Source organism: Lithobates pipiens, unplaced genomic scaffold, assembly GCF_037356315.1.
Source record: "Lithobates pipiens isolate NorthernLeopardFrog02 unplaced genomic scaffold, aLitPip1_a1.2 Scaffold_18, whole genome shotgun sequence".
NCBI classification, from domain to species: domain Eukaryota; kingdom Metazoa; phylum Chordata; class Amphibia; order Anura; family Ranidae; genus Lithobates; species Lithobates pipiens.
In genome coordinates, this window is record NW_027507758.1 from 247,614,007 (window position 1) to 247,636,943 (window position 22,937).

General features: G+C 45.3%; 1 protein-coding gene across 4 annotated transcripts in view; it reads left to right on the forward strand.

Annotated features, from left to right (window-relative positions):
* The window catches only part of REPS1 (RALBP1 associated Eps domain containing 1), a 294,648-nt gene that overhangs the window by 134,897 nt on the left and 136,814 nt on the right, over window positions 1-22,937 (forward strand). For all 4 annotated transcript variants that reach the window (XM_077486747.1, XM_077486746.1, XM_077486749.1 and 1 more), the window contains exons 7-8: window positions 20,305-20,368; window positions 20,470-20,624. In XM_077486747.1, the coding sequence (XP_077342873.1) occupies window positions 20,305-20,368; window positions 20,470-20,624 (219 nt within the window). The remainder of the gene's footprint in view (window positions 1-20,304; window positions 20,369-20,469; window positions 20,625-22,937) is intronic.

A 22,937-nucleotide genomic window follows, 5' to 3' on the forward strand; every position in this document is an offset into this window, starting at 1 on the left:
GAGAAAATGGGATTTTTGTACTGAACGTAAAATCCTTTTCTCTGAAGTTCATTGAGGAACACAGTACCCACCCCTCCTATTTATGTTTGTACTGCTTTTTTACGAACTGAGCTGCAGGTAGCAGGGTGAGGGGTTACAGCCAGAGGCACCACACCCTGGGCGCTGCTGTGGAGTCTTGCTGTTCTTACATATTCTGCCTAGTCCTCTCCTGAAGGTGGTGTGTCCGTCAATGAACTTCAGAGAAAAGGATTTTACGGTGAGTACAAAAATCCAATTTTTTTTTATCGTACATCATAGGACACAGCCTTAAGTATTTACTTAGTGGGTTTTATCTACCTTCAGGTGTTGACACTGGCACACCAATACAGGAAGTTGACTCCCCTATATAACCCCTCCTCCTTCCAGGAGTACCTCCGTTTTTCGCCCGTGTCTAAAGGTGTTGACATAGTGATGATGTGCTCTGCGGAGCTCCAGGAGGGGTCCATGCTGGATTTAAAAAGCCTCCACAGCCGGATCCATCCTGCCACTGCGGCTCCAGAATAGTACCCAGGCCTCGCATAGAAGAACAAGGTTTTGCCTGTAACGCTCCTCTTTGAGGACTTGGCCCTAGGAACCAGGACTCCTTTTGGTCTTACTACATTACCTAAAGCTGTCCTGAGGCATGCTATACATGGCCCAAAGGAGTGGAACCCCTATTAAAAGGGTCCCTGTCTTTGAAGGTTTAACCACGCTGCCCGCCCGTTATGGGTGAAGTTTGGATCTGTCTGTTTACAGCAGTATCCTGCAGCGAGGAAAAGGTAAGAGAAAAGCATAGGAACTGAAAAGTCCACCTATGACTTTTCTTTCAGTTATATTGTAAAATGCCTTAAAAACGCCTCTAGAGGGAGTAATAATGTATAGACCCTGTTTAAATATGTGGGGTCTCTTCTTCCCCTAAATAGGGAGACTGAGTGGCTAGGGATACATGATATGTTTAAACATGCATAAATCTGAAAAGCTGATAAAAAGGCTCTGTAAATCCCCTCCCTCCTCCCCCTCCCACCCTGCAGAAACCTACTGTCTAGTTTTCCATTTCATGGGGAGCGACTATTTGGCGATGATTTGGATAAATACATCCAGACAATCTCCAGTGGAAAAAGTACTCTCTTGCCAGTCAAAAGAAAGTATAAATGTCCTTCATTTAAATAGACTTTCTCTCCTGCGCCAAGTGCATCCGCCTCCAGGTAGCGGCGACAGCTTCCACCGTCAGATTCCAGAGTAAAATCGCAGGGTCAGGCCCAGGCTCAAAGGAAGACCTAGAGCCGCAAGACTACAAAGTAGAATACTAAGGCCTCTTCATGAAGAGGCATCTCCCCTCACCAAGGTGGGGGGGGAAGACTTCTGCATTTTGCAGAAGTCTGGCAGAGGGAAACTTGGGATAGAAGGGGGTCTCTCCACAGTGACTCTAGGATACAAACTAGAGTTTTGTGAATTTCCATGAACTCGCTTTCTGAGATCAAACGTTCCCAAGGATCCAGGGAAAAGACCATCCCTGTTTCTAGCATTAGACCGATTGACTCAAGGGTTCATCTTACAGATCCCCACAGAAGAACAAGGTTTAGGTTTCTATTCAAACCTGTTTACGGTACCAAAACCGAATGGAAATGTCAGGCCCATTCTGGATCTAAAAAATTAAAATCGGTTCTTAAAAATTTGTGCTCTACACCCTGCAAGGTGGAGAACTTCTAGCGTCCATCGACACCAGGGATGCATATCTGCATGTCCCTATATTTCCAGCTCCCCCAAGGTTTCTGTGATTCAAAGTAGAACAATGGCACTTTCAGTTTGCGGCCTTACCTTTCAGTCTAGCCACAGCACCACAGGTATTCACAAAAATACTGGCCCCACCTCTAGCCAGGTTGAGGGCACAGTGCATAACAGTGTTGGCTTACCTAGACGATCTATTGTTAATGACCAGTCAGTGACTCGCTTAAAGCAAAGCGTACGCATTACAACCAGTTACCTGGAAAGTCTCGGTTGGATCCTCAACCCGGAGAAGTCTTCCTTAAAATCAGTAAGAAGGCTGGATTACTTAGGCCTGATCATAGATACAGCCCAGAAAAGGGTGTTCTTGCCTCCAGCAAAGATCAGCTCTATACAATAGCTGGTACAGATGGTCAGGTAAAAAGCAAATCCTTCATTTCGCCTTTGCATGAGGTGGTTAGGAAAGATGGTAGCTTCATTCGAAGAAGTCACCTGTGCCCAGTTCCATTCAAGACTGTTGTAAAACAGAATCCTCTCTGCCTGTAACAAGACGATCCAAGCTTTGGACTTGCCAATGTGGCTTTCCCTAAAGGCCCGTACACACGGTCGGACTTTTTGACAACAAACATGCAAATTAGCTGTTTTGGAGCAACATCCGACTGTGTGTACGCTCCATCGGACAAACTTTTTCTGTTTTCATCGGACTTTTGTTGGCTCTGCGAACGGACAAACTTTTTGACAACAGAAGTCCGATGGAGCAAAGTCCGACCGTGTGTATGCAAAAGCATCGGACTTTTGTACAAGGTACAAACACGCATGCTCAGAACCATTGCAAACGATCAGACTACAATACAGAAGTTGACCAAAGGTGGCGCTGGAGTCATTGAACGTCCTCTTTTGAAGCGGCGTCAGTACGTTGTGACGTCATTACGTTCGTGTTTGTTGTCAAAAAGTCCGACCGTGTGTATGCAATACAAACTTGTGGACAACACACTTTGTACAAAAGTCCACGGAAAAGTTTGTACAAGTCCGACCGTGTGTATGGGGCTTAAGAGTGTCTCAAAGCCTCAGTTGGTGGTTATGAAGCCAGAATTTCCTGAAAGGGAAATCCTTCAGACCAATAATCTGGAAAGTAGTACTGACAGATGCCAGCCTCTCAGGCTGGGGAGCGGTACTAGAGGAGACTGTCCAGGGACAGTGGTCAAAACTCGAAAGGGCCCTGCCCATCAACATCCTAGAGATTTGGGCAGTGTATCTGGCTCTGAAAACCTGGACCTCCAGATTAAAGATTTTTCCAGTCCTGATTCAATCCGACAATGCCACGGCTGTGGCCTATATCCATCACCAAGGGGGCACCAAGAGTCTCTCGGCTCAGAGAGAGGTGAACCATAACCTAACTTGGGCAAAAAGGAATGTCCTATCCCTATCGGCAGTTTTCATTCCGGGAGTAGAAAATTGGCAGGCGGACTATCTAAATTGCCAGCAGTTATTCCCAGGGGAATGGTCTCTTCAAACCAAAGTGTTTCGGGCTGTTTGCCAAAGATGGGGGACTCCGGATGTAGATCTTCTAGCATCCAGATTCAACGTGAAGTTGGTCAACTTTGAGTCCAGAGCAAGTGATCCACTCGCATACGGAACAGATGCACTGGTAACTCCGTGGGATCAGTTTTCACTGATCTACGCTTTTCCGCCGATTCAGTTGCTGCCTCCACGACTTTGCAGGATCAAACTGGAAAGAAAGCCGGTAATTCTGGTAGCACCAGCATGGCCCAGAATGTCATGGTATGCAGAGATCGTAAAAGATGGCAGTGGAGGGTCCTTGGCCTCTCCCACTAAGGCCAGACCTGCTATCGCAGAAGCCGATATTCCATCCTACTTTACGGACGCTAAATTTAACGGCTTGGCTATTGAAACCCACGTTCTGAAGAAGCGTGTGCTTTCCAGGTCTGTTATTTCAACTTTAATGCAAGGAAACCAGTTTCCAGAGCTGTATATTAGAGTTTGGAAAGCTTATGTTTCCTGGTGTGAATCCAAGGGTTGGCACCCTCGGAAATATATTCTAGGCAGAATCCTTGCCTTTCTACAATTGGGCGTAGAGATGACGTTGACCCTAAGTACTATTAAGGGCCAAGTCTCAGCCTTATCAGTTTTAGTTCAAAGACTGCATGCTACGCATTAAGTCGGGGGTTTTATGCAAGCGGTGATGCGGATTAATCCGCCAGTTAAATCACGGTTTAACCCCTTGGGACTTGAATTTAGTTTTGACAGTATTACAAAAACCGCCATTTGAACCATTACAGTATGTTCCCTTAGTCCTTCTGACTAGGAAGCTGATATTTTTGGTTGCTATATCCTCAGCAAGGAGGGTTTCATAATTGGCTGCTCTTTCTTGTAAAGAGCCATCTTTAATTATTCATGAGGACAGAGTGGTGTTATGCCCTTGTCCAGGCTTTTTGCCAAAAGTGGTTTCAGGCTTTCATCTGAAGATATTGTCCTGCCATCGTTTTTCCTAAAACCATGTTCCAGGGAAGAAAAGTCACTGCATTGTCTTGATGTAGTGAGAGCAGTGAAAATGTATTTAAAGAAAACTGCTCACATTCGTAAGACTGATGTCTTATTTATTTTTCCAGAGGGTCCTAAAGGACAAGCAGCATCAAAATCCACGGTTGCTAAGCAGATTTGGCAAGTTATAATTCAAACTTATGATTTAAGGGGTAAGATTCCCCCTATTCAAGTTAAGGCACACTCTACCAGAGCGGTTAGTGCTTCTTGGGCAGTGTGTCACCAGGCCTTCATTGCTCAGATCTGCAAGGCCGCAACTTGGTCTTTGGTCCATACATTCTACAGATTTTACCAAGTGGATGTAAGAAGGAATGAGGATATTGCCTTCGGGCGCAGTGTGCTGCAGGCAGCAGTAAAAGTCCTCAAGGCCTGGGGGTGCCCTACAGGTTGTGTCTCCCTCCCCTCAAGTAGAGTTGGCATGGGACGTCCCAATAAGTAAATACTTAAGGCCCTGTGTCCTATGATGTACGATAAAGAAAATAGGATTTTTATAACAGCTTACCTGTAAAATCCTTTTCTTGGACGTATATCGTAGGACACAGAGGTCCCGCCCCACTTCTTTTATGGGGTTTAAGTATATTGCTTGGCTACAAAAACTGAGGTACCCCTGGAAGGAGGCGGGGTTATATAGGGGAGTTGACTTCCTGTATTGGGTGTGCCAGTATCAACACCTGAAGGTAGCTATAACCCACTAAGTAAATACTCAAGGCTCTGTGTCCTATCATGTACTTCAAGAAAAGGATTTTACATGTAAGCTGTTATAAAAATCCTATTTTTTTTGGCCAGTGTTTAACCACTTCGCACCCAGGCCAATTCAGACATTTCTCTCCTACATGTAAAATTCCAAATTTTTTTTTGCTAGAAAATTACATAGAACCCCCAAACATTATATATGTTTTTTAGCAAAGACCCTAGAGAATACAATGGCGGTCATTGCAACTTTTTATCTCGTATTTGCGCAGCAATTTTTCGAAAGCGTTTTTTTCAGAAAAAAAAAAGTTTCATGCTTTAAAAAAAAAAAAACAGTAAAGTTAACCCAATTTTTTTGCATAATGTGAAAGAGGAGGATACGCCGAGTAAATAGATACCCAACATGTCACGCTTCAAAATTGCACGCGCTCGTGGAATGGCGCCAAATTTTGGTATTTAAAAATCCCCATAGGCGACGCTTTTAATTTTTTTACTGGTTACAGAGGAGGTCTAGGGCTAGAATTATTGCTCTCGCTCTAACGTTCGCGGTGATATCTCACATGTGTGGTTTGAACACCGTTTTCATATGTGGGCGGGACTTACGTATGCGTTCGCTTCTGTGTGCGAGCTCACGGGGACAGGGGCACTTTAAATTTTTTTTTTTTTTTTTTTTTTTTTTAGTTTTACACTTAAAAAAAAAAAAAAAAAAAAAAAAAATTGATGACTTTTATTCCTATTACAAGGAATGTAAACATCCCTTGTAATAGGAATATGGCACGATCGGACCTATTTACAGTGAAATATGGGGTCAATAAGACCCCATATCTCACCTCTAGGCTGGGAGGAATAAAAAAAAAAAAAAGATCCTGGCTTCCTAGCCAGATCGGCGCCGTTAATTTGAATATCGAGGCCGGGCGTGACGTCATAACATCGCGCCCGGCCTCCGAACGATCATAGAGACTCCGGGGACAATCTAGTCCGCCGGAAATCTCTGATTACTTGCTGGGGCCGGCGGATCCTGTGACCGACTCACCGATGGAAACGGTGAGTCGGTAGAAGCACCGGAGGGCGGGAACAGCTGCTATGATCATTCTTATGGTGTAGGGAATCGCCGGCTGAAAACGGCAATATCTAAATGATGTCTGTGGCCTCAGGCATCATTTAGATATAACCACCGGAACCCCATGACGTCAATAGACGTAGTGTGGGAACCAAGTGGTTAAGGTGTTGATCACAAGTGAAGATGTGCTGAGCTCCACTGGAGCAATATTTGCTGGGGCTAGCTATGCAGCCGGATCCATTCAAAGTGTTTTAGGCCGATTGAATGGTACCAGGGCCTCGTACCCGAAGAAACAAGGTTTTGCCTGTAACGTGTCTCTTTTAGAGAGCTGGAGCCCGGGATCCAGTACTTTTGATATTAAGGCCATAAAATTTTACTGGCGGGGGGCTTTTTACAGGTTACCACAGAAAACCCTGCGGTGGGAAAGGTAAGTGGAGTTTTTCCAGGGAATTTTTTAATTTTCTTATGAAATGTCTCCTTTAAAGTAAATGTTGTGTTGCTGTATGGAGCACGTACCTTATCATGCTTTGCTCAGAGATCACACTGTGTCACAGAAGCAGCAGACTTTTTTTCCTCCGGCTAGCAGGCAGACCTCCGGTAAGTTTGGGTGGGTTTGCTTCTTCCAGTTACCCCCACCTGAGGTGAACTCTTCCCTTATTCAAGAGGCTGAGTATAAGGGATAACTAAAATGATCGACGATGCTCTTATCTTTCTCCTTCTCTACACCGCGACGGCTTCCAGGTCTCCTCCACGCCATCCCTCCCTCACTCAGCTGATCCCGTCGGATTGAAGGCCTGTGCTTGTGTAGGAAAACTTTTTTTTTTTTTTTTTTTACAGAAAAGGGTGGGGGGGGGGGGGGGGGGGCGAGCGCGATGTGACTGCAGGGATGAGGCTTAGCGCAGCTTTGGCATTCTCCAACGTGGGAATGTGTTTTTTAAAAATAAAAGTGGATGCGATTTCTTCTGGTATTACCCCTGCTCTGTGCATCGGGATTTGGTCAGAAGGGGGGGATTAAAACACCCCCCAAAAAAGAGCTAAAAAAGGATCTTCCTCAAGCTCTGGAAAGCCTACTCATCTCTACAAATTGCATCCTCCCCTGAGAGTGGGTGGCTGGTCAGAGTGAGCATCAGGGCCATGAAATGTCTGCGACTGTTAACACTGCAGCACCGTTTGTTATGATGATTTAAAAAAATTAAAATTTAGCGACTTTAATCGCATCCCAGTGTGGGTCAAAACGTGAGGTTCTCTTTCAATACCCAGGACCCTCAAACTGAGGAACTAAGGACAGAAGACCAATTCTCTCAGGGGACCGTGGTGAGGCTTATGACGACTCCTCTTCTGAGGTGTCATGCGGGAGAATTAGCTGTTCCAATCCTAAGATTGGTGCAATTTCTTGCTGAATGATCGCTCCACATTCATGTACCCTTAACTGAGTGGGTTCACTAAAGCCTCCTCAAACTGTGCATGCCTTTTCCTGTCCATTCATTGCTGGAAAAGCTTTTCTGTATCTGAGAGGATCACCCAGATGAGAATTTTTTTTTTTCCCCCTCATAAAAAGTTTTCACACTTTATCCTATGGTGGAGGAAATTCACTAAGTTTGATATACCAGCAATTAATGCTGCTATATCCTCTGTGAATAAGTTTGACGTGTCAAAACTAAAATAAAACACTTTTTTTTTTTTCTCTGGCAGATTGTCTCACCCTGCGCTGACAGTAATTGCTTAATCATTAAGAGACCAGTTTAAATAGGTGTTCAAGGTTATCCTGCTCAACAGGCCCAGGAGGCAGCTTTATGTTTGCAATAGTTGCTATGAGAGATTCTATCCTTCGGGCCTTGTAAGAAACTCCAGTCTAGTCTTCCTTTTTGCGGTGAAACGGCTATTTGGGGATGTTTTGGATAATGCATCCAAAGAAATTCTAGTTGAAAGCACCCCTTTTGCCATTTTAGAAAAGAAGTAAATGTATTTTCGTTTTAAAGCTCCTTCTCCTGTTCCAGAGGCATCAGCCTCCAGGCAGTCATGGCGGCTTCCACCATCAGGTTCAGTCGAATAGGAGGAATTCTTCTGCAGTTCTCAAGGATCTGGCAGGAAGAGTGTCTAGACGAATGGGGGACTTAATAGCGCCAGGGTACAAACTGGAGTTCCTGTATTCTCGTTTTCTCAGATCAAACGTTTCTAAGGATCCAAAGAAAAAGGTGATCTTGGGGGTCCCCATGTAAGAACAGAGGTTGAGGTTTCATTTAAACCCCCCCCCCCTTTTTTTGGTGCCAAATCCGAATGGACATTCTGGAACTCAAAAATCTAAATTCATTTCCTGAATCGAACACCCCTTTTTTCGTATGGAGTCAATCCAAATCTTCATCCTACAAGGACGAGAACTTCTGGTGTCAATCGACATTAAAGATGCATGCCGCCATATGCCTATTTCCTCGCTCACAAGCAATATCTCTTTTCAAGATGGAAAATCTTAATTTTCAGTGTGTATCTCTGCTTTCAGGTCCAGCTGCTGCACCTTGAGTGACAAAGGTTCTAGCCCCTCTTGTAGCCAGATTAACCACTTGCTGCCCGCCCTATAGGCAAATGACGGCTGCAAAGTGGTTTCAAAATCCTGACTGGGCGTCATATGACGTCCTCAGGATTTTGAGCCGCTGCGCTCCTCCGGGGGCGTGCATCACGGTGATCCGTCTGACACCCCGCAACTACGATCTCGGTAAAGAGTGAGAGGTACACCCAGAAAAGGGTATTCTTACCCTAGGCAAAGATCAGCGCCATAAAGATTTAGGTGGTCTAAGCAAGATGAATTTGTACTGTTCTGGCATTTTAGGGCCTCAAGAAATGAGGCCATCAGTGCATCAGGTCTGATAGTTTTTCAAATAAATCTGTCGGTTTATAGAATGCATTACTTTCACACAAACAAAATATACACTTGTTTGGGTTATTTTTTTCCAAAGAAATACATTTTGACCAAAATGTTTAAAGAAACATTTATTTGCAGTGTGTTGGCAGAAAAAAGAAAAACATATTCTTTCCAAAATTGTCTTTTTATTTTTATTTTTTCCCATTTTTATATAGCAAAAAAAAGCCCAATGTTGGGCTCCAACTCCAGTCTCGGAAGCATCAACCTCAAGGATAAAGGGTAACGTAGGATCAGGATGTGCCAACACAGGAGCAGAAATAAAGGCAGTCCTGATACTCTCAAAGGCCTTAATGGACTCCGGAGACCAACTCTGCGAGTGACCGTCCTTTCTGGTCATATCAGTCAAGGGCTTGACCAGAGACGAAAAGTTACGAATAAACTTCTGATAATTGGCAAAGGCAAGAAAACCCCACGGGTCTGGGCCACTGTAGGACTGCTGAAAGTTTCTCTGGGTCCATTGAAAAACAAGCAGTGGAAATCGCATAACCCAGGAATTTAACCTGTTCATGATGGAACTCGGAGTTCTCCATTTTACAATGGAGATTGTTCTTAGTTTCTGAAGCACACAACAGACATCTGTGTGGTGGCTCTCTAGGGACTTGGAAAATATGAGGATATCGTCCAGATATACCACCACACATAACTGCAACAAATCTCAGAGGACATTGTTATTAAATTGATGGAAAACTGCTGAGGCATTACAAAGGCCAAATGGCACTACGAGTTACTCAAAATGGCCTCCAAGTATTAAACGCAGTCTTCTATTCGTCGCCCTCCTTAATAATCATGAGATTGTATGCCCCTCTCAAATCAAGCTTCGTGAAAACCGTTGCTCCCTTGAGGTGGTCAAATAATTCCGTAATCAATGGAATCGGATAAGCATTCTCAATCGTGAAGCGAATGAGACCCCTTGTAATCAATACAAGGTTCTCAGTTCACTACTCTTCTTCTTCACAAAGAAGAAACCAGCAGGAGACGAGGATTTGTGGATGAAATCTCGAAAGCTTCTACAGCATACTCCTCCATGGCCTTATTCTTCGAGACCGACAAACGGTAAACACGACCATGAGGGGTTATGGCACCAGGTTGAAGGTCAATTGCACGATCATACTACCCACTTGAGCTTTGTCAAAGACGTTGCTAAAATCACGGTACTCCTCCAGAGGGGTGGAGAGTGAAGAGGTGCACAGGACCTTAGCCACCTTCTGAAAGCATGTCTTACTGCATTGTGGTGACCAGGAGAGAACCTCGGCACAAAGCCAATCGAAAGAGGGGTTGTGCCTTTGTAACCAAGGATAACCAATAACCAGCAGGAGTTTAGGTGAGGAATTAGCTTGGAATTGGATTATCTCGTGGTGAAGAGCCCCTATGGCCATGGACAACGGAGCAGTCTTATGAGTCACATGGGCAGGCTGTAGAGGTCTCCCATCCAGAGCCTCAGAGGCAAGTGGAGTGGAATGCAGCTGCAGCGGAATCAAGTGCTTAGACACAAAGGCAGCATCGATTAACAGCCCAAAAGCCCCAGAGTCAATTAGAGCTTGTATCTCGAAGGGCGACTCAGCCCAAGAAAGGGTAAACGGAACCAGGGGCTTATCCTTCTCGATAACTGGGGGCAAAACAACTCCACCTAAGGTCTGTCCGTGACAGGACCTCAAGGTTTGGGCGTTCCCTGGAGGGGAAGGACAAGACTTAAAAAACCTGCCTAGCCACAATAAAGGAACAATCTCTCCCTCCTAAGGGCTCTCTCATCCGCAGAGACGTGTGAAGCCCAAGTGCATGGGTTCACCTTCACTGACCGACTCGTTAACCAGGAGGCATGAGAGGTGAGGGAGGCAAGGGTGGGACTGCAAAGCTCGGAGCCAAAGGTACAGAAGGTTTCTGCAAGCACTCCCTAAAGGAAGGTCGGTCTCGGAGTCTGGAGTTGATATGGATGCCAAACGAGATCAACCTCTCCAGCTCAATGGCTATGTCTCGGGTTGCTATCTCATCTTTGTTATCCGAGAGACCATGAGAAAAAGGCCCCACAAGGGCCTCATTGTTACACGCAACCTCTGCTGCCAGAGTGCGGAAGTCAATGACGTAAACTGCAACAGTTCTTGTACCCTGTTTGAATGACATAACCCCTTTTAAAGGAAGCCACAAACTCTCTAGGTAAAAAGCACAACTGGTTTTTGCGTTTCCCATAGAGGGTTTGCCCAGGCCAAGGCTCTCTCAGATGGCAAAGATATTGGGAAACCTACTTTGCTTCTGTCTGTAGGAAATGCCTGGGGCAGCATCTCAAAGTATATCTCAACCTGGTTGAGAAACCCTCTACATTGAACCGGATCTCCCCCAAATCGCTGGGGAAGTGGAGCGAAACCAGACATACCTCTTACAGAGGAAATACTCAAGGCAGATGCCTGCAACACAGGTTGTACAGGAAATTCCAGGTGAGCCGTGCAACTCAGGAGCGTCTGTAACGCTATGACAAATTGATCCATGCGGTGATCCTGGTCATCCAATCTGGAAAAAAATATTACGAACAAGTGGATTAACTGCATGTTCTGAATTCATGAATTCATGGCTTTCGCCTACTGTCAGAAACCATGAATCAGACCGAGGCTGAAGTACAGTTAAATCACATTCGTTTAATAATAAAAGTAAATCGAACAAACTTAGTCAAAATGTAGCCAAAGTTCGGTAACCAGAATGGATAGTCAGACGAGTCAGGGATCATCGTAGTGAAACAGCAAGCAGGGTCTGGAACCGGGAAGGGATGCCAGCCAAGCAAGTCTTTAATGGGCACACAGGAGAGAGTCTGTGATGATCAGGCGAAGGCAGCGAAGATCTGGGCTGGACGGCTTAAGCACGGCTGACGAGCAGGATATCAACAGGTGAGTCGATGTGGAGGAGAGATAGGAGCTGGCAATTAACCGACAGCTGAGTTGCCAGCTCAGAGTTGAAGAGCTGAGCCCAGCCCTGACGGGCATATATATATTTTTTTTGTTTGTTTTTTTACTTAATTTGTACTTTGTTGCAATTTTTTGGAAAATGTGCTCTAGTCAGTGTGTACAAAAAAAATGTATTTGTTTCCATTGTGTATAATTGTTGTGATCTGCCACAGCGATCACGTGGTACTGGCAGCGGCCGGTACACTTATCACTCATCTGCTCAGTGGCGGCTGATGAAATTTAAGGATGGGAGGGGCGCTAGGCCCCTATACAACAATAGAAACATGTGTATTCTAGAAAGTTTAACAATCAGCAGATAGATACTCTAAACACCTGGTGTTAGTGCTTCAGTAATCCCGGCACCATGCTTGTTATGGTGTCAGGATGATTGAAGCGCATTATTTCTATTATTACATTGTAATATAAAATGAAATCATTCAACTTGCCATAATGCAGAATCAGTGGGAGGCCTGAGCGTGTCGCCTGCCACCAGGTTCCCCCAGCAGAGTCCCTCCTTACATCAGTGTGCCCCCCAGCAGCAGAGTCCCTCCTTACATCAGTGTGCCCCCCAGCAGCAGAGTCCCTCCTTACATCAGTGTGCCCCCCAGCAGCAGAGTCCCTCCTTACATCAGTGTGCCCCCCAGCAGCAGAGTCCCTCCTTACATCAGTGTGCCCCCCAGCAGCAGAGTCCCTCCTTACATCAGTGTGCCCCCCAGCAGCAGAGTCCCTCCTTACATCAGTGCTGCGTCTCTCTGTCCCCTTCAGTGGCAGCTAGTTCCCAGCTTTCTCTGTGTGTTCAGTGGAGAGGGGAGGCCCCTCCCCTCTCCACTGAACACAAGGGAATTAGTCCTTGCAGCGGCCATCTTTTTCTAGCCCACAGGAAGTGACGTCTGGTCTCACACTGAGAACAAAGCACCCGGCTGTAGTGATACACTACGGGTGCCAGGAGGAAGCTGTGGCAATGGACTGCTCCACAATGTAGGGCTGAAACGGGCTGAAACGATTAATCGACATAATCGATAATGAAAATCGTTGTCAACGATTTTCATTATCGATTAGTCGGTCCGCACCGTGCAATCTGCGGAGCGGTCCGTGGCTGCAGTCTTAGGAAAGGCCGCGGCTTCGGCCTAGCTCCGGAGCTGGCGGCCATCTTGGCACACCCGGCGGCGGTGTTGTATTGTAACCCCGTCACTTCCGGTGCGGCTCCGTTGTAGTGTCATATTTTGCTGCCTATCGCAGAATGCTACGGAAGTGACGTTGCCGCCAGAAATTGCGTACTGCGCATGCGAATAGCGTTCCAAACACTCGCGCCGTGCGTTCCAACATAGTTTCGGCAATACTGTTCAGCCAAACCATCACATACTGTTACGGAAGTGACGTTATAGACAACACAAACACTGGGCCGTGCGTTACAACACTAATACTTGTAGTGTCATATTTTGCTGCCTATCACAGGATGCTGCGGAAGTGACGTTGCCGCCAGAAATTGCGTACTGCGCATGCGCGATGCGTTCCAAACACTCGCGCCGTGCGTTCCAACATAGTTTCGGCAATACAGTTCAGCGAAACCATCGCATAATGTTACGGAAGTGATGTTACATACAACACAAACACTGGGCCGTGCGTTACAACACTAATACTTCCCTTGTTACCTCGTATCATTTTTTACCAACTATGCTGAGCTACGTGCGGTGTTAGATTTTGCATTGCTGGGACTTGTAGTGCCTATCCTGAGCTACATGCTTCAATGTTCAGTGTCCTCATCCCTATCCCCGAGCTTCAGTGTTCAGTGTCCTCATCCCTATCCCCGAGCTTCAATGTTCAGTGCCTCATCCCTATCCCCGAGCTTCAGTGTTCAGTGTCCTCATCCCTATCCCCGAGCTTCAATGTTCAGTGCCTCATCCTTATCCCCGAGCTTCAATGTTCAGTGTCCTCATCCTTATCCCCGAGCTTCAATGTTCAGTGTCCTCATCCCTATCCCCGAGCTTCAATGTTCAGTGTCCTCATCCCTATCCCCCTGCTTCAATGTTCACTGTCCTCATCCTTATCCCCGTGCTTCAATGTTCAGTGTCCTCATCCTTATCCCTGAGCTTCAATGTTCAGTGTCCTCATCCCTATCCCCGAGCTTCAATGTTCAGTGTCCTCATCCTTATCCCCGAGCTTCAATGTTCAGTGTCCTCATCCTTATCCCCGAGCTTCAATGTTCAGTGTCCTCATCCCTATCCCCGAGCTTCAATGTTCAGTGTCCTCATCCCTATCCCCCTGCTTCAATGTTCACTGTCCTCATCCTTATCCCCGTGCTTCAATGTTCAGTGTCCTCATCCTTATCCTCGAGCTTCAATGTTCAGTGTCCTCATCCCTATCCCCGAGCTTCACTGTTCAGTGTCCTCATCCCTATCCCCCTGCTTCAATGTTCAGTGTCCTCATCCATATCCCCCTGCTTCAATGTTCAGTGTCCTCATCCTTATCCCTGTGCTTCAATGTTCAGTGTCCTCATCCTTATCCCCCTGCTTCGATGAGGACACTTAACATTGAAGCTCAGGGATAGGGATGAGGACACTGAACATTGAAGCATGGGTATTTGGATGAGGACACTGAACATTGAAGCACAGGGATAAGGATGAGGACACTGAACATTGAAGCTCAGGGATAAGGATGAGGACACTGAACATTGAAGCTCGGGGATAAGGATAAGGACACTGAACATTGAAGCTCGGGGATAAGGATGAGGACACTGAACATTGAAGCACGGGGATAAGGATGAGGACACTGAACATTGAAGCACAGGGATAGGGATGAGGACACTGAACATTGAAGCACAGGGATAAGGATGAGGACACTGAACATTGAAGCACAGGGATAAGGATGAGGACACTGAACATTGAAGCACAGGGATAAGGATGAGGACACTGAACATTGAAGCAGGGGGATAGGGATGAGGACACTGAACATTGAAGCTCGGGGATAAGGATGAGGACACTGAACATTGAAGCTCGGGGATAGGGATGAGGACACTGAACATTGAAGCTCGGGGATAGGGATGAGGACACTGAACATTGAAGCATGTAGCTCAGGATAGGCACTACAAGTCCCAGCAATGCAAAACCTAACACCGCACGTAGCTCAGCATGGTTGGTAATAAATGATACGAGGTTTTTTTCCAGGGTCATGAACGAGCCGCCACTGCATCTGCTGTGTCCGGTGAATACAGCGGGTGACAGATCGCACCCCAGCGTGGTCTGTTTTCTGGGAAGACGTCATATGACGTTCACCCGAAACACTGATTCTCCCTCCTGGCCATTATTTGTCTATATAGACCAGGTGGGAACTGGTTAAAATAGTGCAGCCTGTGCACCTTAGCTAACCCCACATGGACCGAAGCAACAGCACCTTGGGCTCCTAATACAGGACTGAGCCCTGACCTACCACAGCCTGCGGTCCTCCTAGTAGTTCAATGGTAGGTGTTAGAAACAAGTTCTCCCAGTGGGCATATACTGCACAAGGGGTCTTCAGGGACAGGGTTCCACCAAATGATGGACCACGACCCTGGAACGGTATAGCACCTTGCAGCTAACTCAGTGCATTGCATCAAGTTCCAAGGTGAGCGTCCAGTGCCTGAAGCAACATTACAGTCTGGTCCCTTATATTCTTCCTGACTGGGTCCAGGTTCAAGTTCCCCAAGACGCAGCCAAGGGGAACAGCACAGACAGCTGTACACATGTGCCGAAAGTTCTTGTTGAACCAATCACTCTCGGGTGATTTTTTTATTTATTTTTGGCCCGTGTGTACAAGGCTTTAAACTAACATTCTGTGTCCTGTAATGTATGATTTAGAAAAATGGTTTGAATTTTGGATTGCAAAATGCTGTGACCATAACCATTTTTGCTGTCTCTGTGCACTGTCTGCCGGTTTTATCATAAAAATATTTTGATGTGTAGCTAGCAGAAAAATATGTTGAATCTGGTTTGTAGAGTGCATCCGGAAAGTATTCACATCACTTTACTTTTTCCACATTTTATGTTTGTTTTATTCCAAAATGGATTAAATTATTTTCTTCAAAATTCTACAAACACTACCCCATAATGAGAACCTGAAAGAAACTTGTTTGAAATATTTGCAAATTTATTAACAATACAAAAACCACATTTACATAAGTATTCACAGCTTTTGCTCAATACTTTGTTGAAGCACCTTTTGGCACCAATTACAGAATCAAATCTTTTTGAGCATGATGCTACAAGCTTGGCACACCAATTTTTGGGCAGTTTCTCCCATTATTCTTTGCAGGACCACAAGCTCCATCAGGTTGGATGGGGAGCGTCGGTGTACAGAGATGTTCAGTTGGGTTCAAGTCTGGGCTCTGGCTGGGCCAGTCAAGGACATTCAGAGTTTCTCTCAATCCTCACTAGTCTCCCAGCTCCTGCTGCTGAAAAATATCCCCACAGCATGATGCCACCACCGTGCTTCACTGTAGGGATGGTATTCGCCAGGTGATGAGCGGTGCCTGGTTTCCTCCAGACATGATGCTTGCCAATCAGGCCAAAGAGTTAAATCTTTGTTTCATCAAACCAGAGAATTTTGTTTCTCAAGGTCTGAGAGTCCTTCAGGTGCCTTTTGCCAAACTCCAAGTGGGATGTGTCTTTTACTGAGGAGTGGCTTCTGTCTGGCCACTCTACCATACAGGCCTGATTGGAGTGCTACAGAGATGGTTGTTCTCCTGGAAGGTTCTCATCTCTCCACAGAAACGCTGGAGCTCTGTCTTAGTGATCATCGGGTACTTGGTCACCTCCCTGACTAAGGCCCTTTCCCCCCAATCGCTCAGTTTGGCCAGACGGCCCACTCTTCCATTTATGGATGATGAAAGCCACTGTGCTCATTGGGAGCTTCAGTGCTGCAGAAATGTTTCTCTACTCTTTCCCAGATCTGTGCCTTGATGCAATCCTGTCTCAGAGGTCTACAGACAATTCCTTGGACTTTATGTGGAAAAAGTGAAGCGCTGTGAATACTTTCCAGATGCACTGTATATCAAATTTTGCAGTGTACTTGTGGGAATTAGTATAAATTTAACTGTCAGAGACCTGGGTTGCCATTGGTATTCCAGTTAATCTCAAAGGTGTTCTGTCAGTGTTAAGGTGAAACTAGTGTAAAAATGGCAGAGTAGAGGTGCTGTCTTTCTCTGCAATAAAAAAAAAAGAAAGAAAAAACGCACCTACCCATTTGCAATCTCCTTTACAGTGCACACTGAGTTGCACAGGCTTGCTCAGGCTACATTCTCAGCATGTTATCTGTATGCTTGGATAACTGAACCCCCCGCATCCTGCGCTGGCCAATCAAGTCAAAGAACTGTAACCTGAAAGAAGCTCACAGATGTCTGATTGCTGGAGTGAAGGCGATGATCTGTGGCCTTAGAGACGGTTCACACAGGGGCGACACGACTTTCATCACGACTTTTGGAGGCAACTTGGACACGACTTGGGCACGGCTTGCGGCGACTTACAACACGACTTTAAGTCGCCCCAGGCCAGGCGACTTTTGCCGTGTCCAATCAGAGAATGAGTTCTGAAGGGGGAATTCCACGCCAAATTTAAAAAAAAAATGGCATGGGTTCTCCCTCCGAGAGCATACCAGGCCCTTAGGTCTGGTATGGATTCTAGGGGAACCCCCTACGCCGAAAAAGCGACATGGAGGAGGGAACACACGCCAATTTTTTTTAAAATAAATTTGGTGTCAAGTTCCCTCCTTGAGAGCTGATAATTCTGTGAGAGTCGCCTCCGTATAGATGGAGATCCGACATTGAGGCGACCTCCATTGAAATCAATGGGTACCAGTCGCCTACAAGTCGGATTGAAGTAGTACAGGAACCTTTTCTGAAGTCAGAGTGACTTCAGTAGCGTGCATTAAGGCGGCTCTCACATTGATTTTTACATGTCCGACCTGAGGCGACTAGGGGCGACCTGAAGTCGGATCTGAGTCGCCCCTGTGTGAACTGGCTCTAAGGCTACATTCACACTGGCGTTTAAGGCCAGTGCAAATTATCGTGGCAGAAATCCAATTCCTGCTGCGGCTCTCAGCTGCTAGGCTGCCAGCCCAGTTCACTATACTGACAGGTCACTGGCAGTCACAGCTATTCGCAGCTCTCCGCACAGCTGCTGGCAACCTGTTATGGTGAATGGGGCTGGCGGCCACCGAGAGCCCCTGAGAACTGCAGCAGGAACTGCTGTTACAATTCACACCTTCCTTAGTCACTGGTGTGAATATAGCCTTAGTTCCACTTTAAGGTCCGAGCCAGTCCAGTTCCCTCTTGATAAACTAGTCAAACTGTGTCTTGATCGACCTTGTATACATTCATGTTGAATCAGAAAAGGACCCTCCCCAAATTGTTTCCACGGGATTATAAGCGTGCAGTTGTTAGAGGCACTGTATGTGGAGTGTTAACCTTACCTTTTTACTCAAAGCACCTGATTTCAGTAATTTGGAGGCGGAAAGTTACTGTGAGCACAATAGACTATGTATGTATAATTTAACTATGCTAGCTGAACCTCTAGCAATCTTTGGAGGAACCCTTAGGGTTCCACAGAACCTTTGTGGAGAATGGCTGCATTAATTAGAAGGTTGGCTCATTTGTTGGCAGAGGTCAATAAAATGATAGTCATAGAAAATAAAGTATTGTAAGTGTTCTTTCCTAGACCCCTTTTACACTGGGGCTACGTTAGCGCTAAAGCGTCGCTCGGTTTAGCAACGCTTTAGTGCTGTTTGACGCTTTTTGCGCTGCTTTTCGGCCAATAGTGGGGTGCTTTTAATCCCAAAGAATGGGTAAAAACACCCATGTTGCAGTGCTTCCGAAGCAATGCTTATTCATTTCAATGGGCAGGGCGTTTTGGGAGTACTAAATACAGTGCTTCCAAACCTGCCCCAAAAATGTTGCTTGCAGGACTTTTCCTAATGCTACCCAAGTGCTCCGCCCCAGTGTGAAACGTCACACAGAAATGAATAGGAGGTGGTTTACATGAGATATTTCTAGCACTAAAATGCCTGAAAATCACTTCAGTGTGAAAGAGGTCTTACAACTTTAAGGATGAAGTTCTCCATGGTGCCTGCAGCTACACAGGTCAGTGAGGGGTGTCTTTTAAAGCACATTACTAAAATATATGTAAGCAGTTGAATGTTCATAGCCTGTCTACTGTTCTACATTACCCATTTTTATACATATTTTCAGGAAAAAATATTCTAAAATACATGTTATGCGCATCCTTTATTTTGGTATTGCATCAGCTGCAGGTTTCATTTTTTATTTTTTTTGTAAGGCCCCGTTCACACATGCCGCATACCCTCCAGCCCCCCCGAGATCTTTTGCAATTTTGAAGTGGCGCCATTCATTTTGGGCCTCCCTCCTTTTCAAAAATGCACCAAAGAAGCTCATGTACCAGATGTTTGCACTGAGCTGGGCACGTTTGGCATTTCATGTTTTGCTGCGATTTTGTTGCTCGGCAGTCGTGGAAAAATAGCGCTGCGTTTGGGGTGCCAATAAAAAATAATGGCCCTGCAACTGCATCCTGCATTTTGCTGCGATTCTGCCTGCAATTCCATTACACTCAGATTTGAATGGGGCCTAAAGCATTGCTAGGATCCTGCAGACTGTCAGCTGTCTTCCCATACAGGCAGTTACTGAACTGCTCAAGGAACCACAAGAGTGCTCCTCAGCACCCTCACAGTTGAGTACTGCCAGGGCCGGAAACCATGAATGAATGACGCAGCTGTGGGGGTGCGTGGATAGGTTTCCGCACCTGCTGCCAGAGCAGGGAACACTGACAACAGGCGGTGCGTGTATAGGAGCATGTTACACCCTTAATTTGGATGTAACATGCCTAACGGTGAACTTTTCCTTTCCTTTAATGGGCAGGTGACCAGTCTTTTTTAAGGAGTCATCTGGGGGTGTTAGACCTCCACTGCAGAGCAATGAGCACAGATACTACTTGATTAGCTGTTTCTCCAGCTACAATAGTAATACAGTAATTAATGCGCCTTGGGATATATCGAATTTTGTGCAATATATTGTAAATAGAATAGGTTGGGCAGTCAGCTTGTAGTGTATGTGTCTAGCTCAGTTATAGAGAAAACATTGAGCTACTTACATTTTGGCAGAACATACCCCCAAAAGAGCTTTACAGTCTACTTTCAATACTAGTCGCAAGTCGTGGTTTTCGGGAAGGAGACCAAAAGACACAATAAGAAAATACGTATATATCATGACACAAATGAGAAAATGTCAATGTTTTATTGCTACATGACGCAGAGAAACTCTCCATGCAGTTTTTTCAGAATATTTTTTTTTTGTGTTTTTGCTTTAAATAATGTTATGTGTGTGGTATATAGATAGAAACCGTGCCTATCTTCAATTTTAGGATCTGCTGCAAAAGAATTCTTTACAAAATCTAAACTGCCTATTCCAGAACTTTCTCATATATGGTAAGTGTTTTATTTGTTTTTTGCCTAAGCTGTATTCTAACAGACAATTTTTTTTAACAAATTAAATATCAACTTCATTTTTTATTTTATTTTTTTAACAGGGAACTGTCTGATTTTGATAAAGATGGGGCATTGACTTTGGATGAATTCTGTGCTGCTTTTCATCTTGTTGTGGCTAGAAAAAATGGATATGATTTGCCAGAAAAATTGCCTGAAAGCTTAATGCCTAAACTTATAGATTTAGATGACTCTGCAGGTAAATCCTATGTCCTTTCTGTGATATTTGTATTTTGTTGGTTTGTGTTCAAGGAGTCCACTGAAACTATGAACTTAACCAAGTAAATATAAACAGAAGATGGTTATTCGCAAAGCAAAACCATGCATCTCTGCTGCACTGGGGTAAAGCACTCATAACTACCGGCACAATGCTGCATACGCCTTTTGCTGGCAGACCCTGTGCTCCAGTTATTTTATTTATTTTTTTGAAAATTCTTTTTATTAAGGTTTTATGCATAAAATATATTAAAAAATCCGAAATGTGCCAGCACAACACTGGCCCACCTCACAGGGCCCAAAAAAGGTACAGTACATTTACATATTAACCCAACTAACATGGTCCAACTGACTAAATGCTTCCCCACCCTAAACCCCCCCATCACAGCTCAACCAAGGCTGAATATGATTTCCCCTTCTTATCCGGAGATATGTCATATGACAATATATAAACCAGTATCGTGGAAATATACAAATCTGAAATCTACTTAATATTTTGGGTACTGGGATACAAAGCATTTAAAGGCAGGTTCTTATTAAGTATACCCACATACTATCCTACAGTTTCTGGTGAGTTGTACCATGTCTGCTACACCTTATCGAATTTCTTCCCGCATCTTCTGGCTGTGTATGGGGCCTTGTAATAAGTCATCATGGAGTTCACAAATCCCTTCCAAAAGATCATACCAGGAGACCCTGGTTTCCTCCATTTCAATAGTATAGCCTTCCTCCCATGAAATCATATATTAAGCAAAGTTCTAAGAGCCCTAGATGGCACCACCTCGTCCACCAGACCCAGTAAACAAACTCTCATTGTCATAGGTATTATCAGGATAACCAATATACAGGAGTTGACCTCAGACCAAAACTGCTAAATCTGTGGACACTTCCAGAAAATATGATCAGCATTTGCAGGTGAAAATGAACATCTCCAGCACTTGGCTGAAATTAAGTGAAAAATCTTGGCCAACCTGGCTGGGGTAAAGTAACTCCTGTGCAGAAATTTGAATTTCATCAACCTATCCCTAGCTGACGCAAGGTGTTTAAAGGGTTGAGTCCACATGACATCCCAGTCTTCCCCCTGTATGTCAGGCACTTCTGCAACCCATTTTTCCCTACACCTGGTTAATGCATGTGGCGTCTTTTTAAATAATTCTTTGACACTGAAAGGGGTTTGACTAGATCCTCATCCGTTAGGGTTTCTAAATCTGAGGGCAGGGATTCTACCCTCATATATCCCTAAACTGCACCTGGAAGGTATGACTGAGTTGAAGAAATCTAAATGGGTATTAAGAAGGCCAAGTCTTGCTTGCATTTGAGAAAATATTAACAAATCCCCATAACAAGTTATATCCTTTTAAGGTTTTAATTCCCTTGGTCACCCACACCATAGGATCAGGTAAGTTTTTTTATAGAGATGGGACAATGCAGGATTCATCCACAACTGGGCAGAAGGGCTGACTGCCTGGTAACTAGGACATGCCAGATTTCCCACAGTTTCCCAGGCTTCAATAGTGGCCTTCATTGTCCAAGTTAACAGGAGATTGGATTTCGTTCCTCTATAGAGAGCCAGTCTCAGACTTTCATATGACCCCAGGTGAGCTGCCTCCAAAACGGTGTCCGAATCTCCATCTGCCCGCAGCCAATGACTGGCAAGCACCATCTGGCCCGCCAAATAGTACTTCTGCCAGTCAGGCAAGGCCGATCCCCCGGTTCTTGTAACACTTTAATGCCTATACTAGTGGGTCTAGGTGCCCATAGGAATGAACTGACTAGGTCATCTATCTTTTGAAAATAGGATTTCGACACCCACGTTGGTGCATGTCTCAGGAAAATGATAGGTCGGATCAGTTTGCTTAAAATGAAAGTCCTATCAAAGATAAGGATAACTTAGTCCAAGCCTCGACTTTCTGCTTGAGGAGCGCCAATAAGGGAAGTACATTGAGGCATATATAATCGTGCTCATTGGCGGTGATTTTCACCCCCAGATACGCAAGAGAGGATACCCATTGCAGCAGGAGATTTGGATCAGCCACCTCTCTAGCACCCACATCCAGCGGCAGAATGGACGACTTGCTCCAGTTCACTTTCAGCCCTGAGTATGTAGTGAACTGATCAAGAATGTCCAGTGCTACCTGCAGTGAAGCATCCGGGTCCCTAAGGAACAGGAGCAAATCTGCATAAAGCGCCAGGGACTCATTAATAGAGCCCTCCCTAATAGATTTAACCTCCCCTGATGACCAAAGGGCAACAGCTAAAGGTTCCATGGAGAAGGCAAACCGGAAAAGGGATAATG